The 5728-nt window shown below is 31.5% G+C and overlaps 1 protein-coding gene across 1 annotated transcript; it reads right to left on the bottom strand.

Annotated features, from left to right (window-relative positions):
- Positions 1 to 230: 230 nt before the first annotated feature.
- On the bottom strand, positions 231 to 1172 carry LOC102611012 (flowering-promoting factor 1-like protein 2). Its single transcript, XM_006483531.4, has one exon. It carries the CDS (start codon positions 1109 to 1111, stop codon positions 779 to 781), a length of 333 nt encoding a protein of 110 aa, XP_006483594.1. The 5' UTR covers positions 1112 to 1172; the 3' UTR covers positions 231 to 778.
- Positions 1173 to 5728: the final 4556 nt, after the last annotated feature.

Below are 5728 nucleotides of genomic sequence, written 5' to 3'. Positions count from 1 at the left end.
GAGCTGCTTTTTGAAATCATTATTACCTTGTGATAGTGTTACTCAGCGCATTACCCTTTATTTTTATTTTTCCATCTTTTCCATTTTGAACTCAATAGTGATGAACTTGTAGACGTCTACAGTGATATAATTAACAGCTTCATGATAATCATGATTGTCACCATAATGACTAATAATAATTGGATCTTGATAAACGTAACTGTCGTCACCAAGTTCCCTGGCATCATTAGATTATTACATGTATATAAAAATGAAACAACGTCATGCGACATTCATTAACTTAATTACAAAACATTACATAAGCTAACACAAACACCAGTTTCCACTTTATTTATAGTAAACAAGGAAACCTGCTACAGAAATCTGAACCCTAGCTAGTAGAAACTATGCATGCACACCTAACAATGCCTAAAAAAGAAGAGAAAGAGAGAGAGAAAAAAACCCACAAAAGAGAAAATGATCACATGAGAGCAAACACTTAAATGCATGAGAGTAGATGCAGAGATGATCGTATAGATCGACTACAATAATGCTTAAAAAAGAAGAGAAAGAGAGAGAGAGAAAAAAACCCACAAAAGAGAAAATGATCACATGAGAGCAAACACTTAAATGCATGAGAGTAGACGCAGAGATGATCGTATAGATCGACTACAATAATGCCTAAAAAAGAAGAGAGAGAGAGAGAGAAACCCACAAAAGAGAAAATGATCACATGAGAGCAAACACTTAAATGCATGAGAGTAGATGCAAAGATGATCGTATAGATCGACTATGAAGTTTACATATCCCGAACGTGGAAGACATTGGGATTTTTAATGACAATATCATACATGTAAACTGAGTTGAACTTGGAGAAGTCTCTAGGGAGAGAGATTAGATCAATGGAAGAATGTTTGTGGAATTGGAAAAGGTCAGGATCACCGCCGTAGTACCTCTCCCATCCTAAGCCTGTCAATATTTGTTCAAGTGAAGAATATGAAGACACAACTTCCCCTGTTGGTAAGTGCACCAAAACTTTTCTTCTCGAAGAGCTGCTGCCTTGTGATTCAGCTTGAGGGTTTTCGATAAGGCGAATTACCCCATTAGTGTTAAATACCCAAACACCAGACATTGTTGTTTTTGGTGAACTATATGATGAGTTGCGGGTTTTGTAATGAGAAATTGAAGAAAGAAAAAAGTGATTGGTTCTCTTGGTGAAGGAAGAGGCTAATAGGGGTATATATATATATATATATATATATATATATATATATATATATATACGTTTGTGTGTTAAACGGACATATAAAAACAAGAAGAAAATACTCTCACGAGGGATAATAAAGAAAATTTGATGATGGGCATGTTTAGCTTTTATAGAGAATCTAGATACTGTGGGACCTAAGTGGTTTAAATATAAGAGTACATGGATGCCCCTAGGGTGTAATTTAGGGCACATGTACCATCGATGGGGGTGTGGGTTTAGGAGAATCTTTATGTTGTGTGTAGGCTTTCCTTAGCTTTATAATTAGAATATGGAACCTTGGGACACTTAGCAATTAAAAGTCAATCAAAAAAAGATTTTTTTGAAAGGCACCACTTAGATCACGAGATGTCCACGTGAAGAGAGTGTTGAAGATTTGTCGTGTAGCAGTGGGTTTGGTGATTGAAAGCTGCATTTGTTGGTTACTCATCATTGGGAAAGAAATGTTGTAACCTTATAGAAGAAATAAAGGTACTTCTAGTCCTTTTGTTGTTGGCTTTGCTGGTTCATAATAAAGAGATTTGGATTAATGGCTGCCGGCCAGAAAATTTTATACTATAACGTATAACTATTGATATCACTAATTATACGTTTGGAATATATACCTCTAATGAACCATCATAAAAATATGAGTGCCTATGTATATATATAGTCATTCTGTAGTAAGAATATTTTGAAATTAACTAAGTGAAGATATCCTCACTAGATAATGACTCTCTCTCTCTCTCTCTCTATATATATATATATATAATTTAGAATATATAAGAGGTATCATGTTAGTCATATAAAAAATAAATAATGTTATTATATATGTGTATTAATTTTTAAAAAACCATAAATACAAGTAATAATTATATTAAATTCAATTACACATATCATACATACATCGATTAGCTGTATTATTTCTGATGTATTCTAAAATTCTATTAACAATCCTACTTAATTTGGTCAATGTCAAGAAAACATCATTTCCTATGATAATTAAAGTCTTATTTACATTTGTATCTACAAATTATTATTACATTAATTTCTTAATTTAAGGTTCTAATCATTCACCACTTAGGTCATTCGTTTGGTCGTAAAAACTTCTCTTTTTTTGTTCTTTTTTCTGTTAAATGCTTAGAAGTTTTTGGACTTATCTTTATTACGCATAAATTTTTTAACTGTGCTCAAGAGTGTACCCTTGGTCTCTAATCATTTAGATAATGAAACTTTGGTCGTGATTGTTCTGCTTTAGAACGCTCTTTATTGCAAATCCTTTTAGCCTTAAAAAGGTTCTGCATTTGCGACGGTGGAAACGTTGTTATCTGCATTGTTTAAAATCTATTCTGATGATCGCATTACTTTATTGACTTAATTATTATTCATTATTAATTTAGAAAAAAAAAATCTTTCTATGATAAACTCAATGTGTAAAACCCAAAATTAATCTTACAATTAAAATGACAATATAAAAAAGAAAATTGATTTAATGAGTGATTTAACTATTTTCTTTTCTAGGTTTCCGTAAGTTAATATAACTTACAATAAAATAATATTGACTCACTGACTCAATTGATTCTACTGTGTTGCTATTTATCTTTACATTGAAAATATGATTGTAAATTACAATAAATAAAAGTTAAAAGAATCTTTATTTTCTAATAATTTTAGTCGTGATTAGACTTTTAAAAAGATCTTTATTTTTGTAATAAATTTGTGATTAGACTTTTCAACAATCATTTCAGAACCACGAAAGCTTAATCACAAAATCTTGATATGATATCTTTGTCAATTCAAGAAATGGAGTGATAAAAGTACCCCCGCTAATAAAGGACCACTTGGATAGCCTATGGTTATCAAATTATTTATCCCTCCTGTTACTCATTTTACTGCATAAATTTTATAAACCAACGTTGCTCACATGGCATCACATGGGCTTCATGGTCCTCCACCAACAAGAGTCGCGACCATCGCTCATACGGACTTGTCAAATCTATCAGTAGCATGAACTTCTTGTCGCTAGATGTTTGCCAAAAATACTTTTTAGAAGATGTCATGTTGCTCTAATTTTTTTTTTTGTAATTACTTTTAAAATTCCAAATATTATCTACCTCTAATTCACCCTCACATTTAATGCTATCTGTAAACCGTTCTTATGATGGAAAATGTCATAATATTTCCGTTACATACATCACAAACAAAATATATCTACAGAAAGTTTGCATGTTGATGAAGGCTAGCCATGAAACTCCCCAACCTAGAGTTCCATCCAAGGAAGCGGGGGCTGCGGGAACTGTGGAATTTTCTACTGGTCCCCTGCCAACTATATGGACCGATGGGGCTTATCAGCCTTGATTGTTATAAATTTATGATGGTCATGGCTGGACCAATAAAATGAGGTTTATCTAGGCTATCGATACTAATAGTACTATTAATATAATGATTATAAAATTGATATAGAAAGTTTTATATTCGAATTAATGAAGCATTATGAGCTTCAACTAGCTAGTAATAAAATCTTGTGAGATGATTAAAAAGGCTCCGAGGTTGCAGATGGAAATAAATTGCATTCAATTTATATACTAAAAAACAAAAATGAAAATGAGAAAGAGAACTTATAGTTGATTCGTAGGCTTTAATTACTGATAATTACAATTTACTAAGTGGTCCATTCAAAACTTAGTCGTAAAGTTGAAGGGCGATCGGATTCGATACAGTGCATGCATGCCCTCGTGTTGGGTAATGCAACATTGTGCACGCCTTTACGCATTCAAAGCCACGACCATTTGCTTCTCCATGTTTCTCTTTAAGAAAGCCACAAGGTCCTAAACGAAACAGACTGATCATTCCCCCCCATTATTCTGGAAATCTCAAGCGGTGACAATTTTTCTTTTTGGCTATTTGATTATCTGATTTTTGTCCATTGAGGATTTGACACCAGCTGCCACATCTTCCCTCTTTATGTTTGTGGATAAAAAGCTTATTATATTTGTCGACTTTATGGTTCCAAGCACAGCTATCTCATTTAAATCAAGTGGATATTGTTTGTTATCGTCCTTTAAATATATATTTATATCTCTTTAGTAATGTATTACACAAACTAAATTGGTTTAAGCGTATTCATGGCAAACTTAACTAGCCCAGGGACTCTCTAATAATTTGATAAGATCACATTATTTTTCACATTACATTTCCTTCACATTGAAGGCACTTTCAGTTTGGAAAAGCTTTACTGGGTGATTGTGTATGAGAGAATTCGGCAAGAATCTATGTGATGATGAAAGGTGCTGAGTTTGCAGCTAGATTCATCATTTCGTTTTCCCATATCCAGTTAGAAGGCAATGATTCGAAGTGCTTGTCAGCTTATACAGTTGTTTGGGTTTCGTATGACACAACCAGCTCAGCAAGATTTTTCAATTTTTTTTTTAAACCGTCCATGAATTTCTTCTCCTTCAATCTCTCTTGAATATCCATAGGATTAATGTTATGTATACTTATTTGGAATACTTAATTTATAAACCAATTGATATGATAAATAATGTTAATGGACATTATTTGATTAGTTAAAGTAATATTTAATTATTAAATCCTATTAATTTATATTTAAATGATGAATTTCTATTAATGACACATTAATTGGTATATAAATTAAGTAAGGATAACTTTACTTTTATTCACAAGAATGAGGTAACTCTCTTATGTATTGCTATAATTTTTTGAATTTTTTATAATTATATTTATTAAGAATTTTGATAGACCCATGATTATAATGTTAGTAGACTGTCACACACACACACACATATGTATGTATGTATGTATGTATATGTATATGTATATCACAATAATCTCCTTCCACTTATATCATCATTTTTCTATATTCAGATTAATATTATCCAGTTACGTAAGGAATTTATTGTGGGGACTGTTCAGCAATTTCATCATGCTCCACAAACTTTATCATATGCTCACTGCTTTTTCATCTCCCAGAATCGTATGATATAAAGTTTCATCCACTTGAAGTTGAAATGGATCATGCCCATCGTTCTAACCACTTCAACAAGCTAAAGTTTTCCAAGTATTGCTGCAAATTTTACAAAACCCTCATCCTTCTCAAAAACCATCATCTGGCTTATCAAATTAATCTGCTGCTCGAGATGGAATGATATATATGCGAGTGTATATATATATATATATATATATATATTATTAAATCTTGATGGAACATAAAACTTAATTTCTTAATTAAAAGAAAAAATAGAACATATATATCATTGTTGATATATACGATATATTAACTCCAAACGACTGTGCTCAAAATTTTGAATATTGGTGGAAGTGTTCTTTTCATCATGTAATTTTTTTTAATATTAAATAAATTCTTATAATCAATGAGAAACTTGAATCCTTCACTTTAGAATTAAGAAGAGGAAGTGTCGATTAACCAAACAGAGATTCAATAACAATATTAAATTCACAAAGTTTTGTATTTTCACGTATATATAA

The sequence above is a fragment of the Citrus sinensis genome, chromosome 1 (genome assembly GCF_022201045.2).
Source record: "Citrus sinensis cultivar Valencia sweet orange chromosome 1, DVS_A1.0, whole genome shotgun sequence".
NCBI lineage: Eukaryota > Viridiplantae > Streptophyta > Magnoliopsida > Sapindales > Rutaceae > Citrus > Citrus sinensis.
Note: the sequence above shows the minus strand (reverse complement) of the source record. Positions and strands in the feature narration are given on the sequence as shown.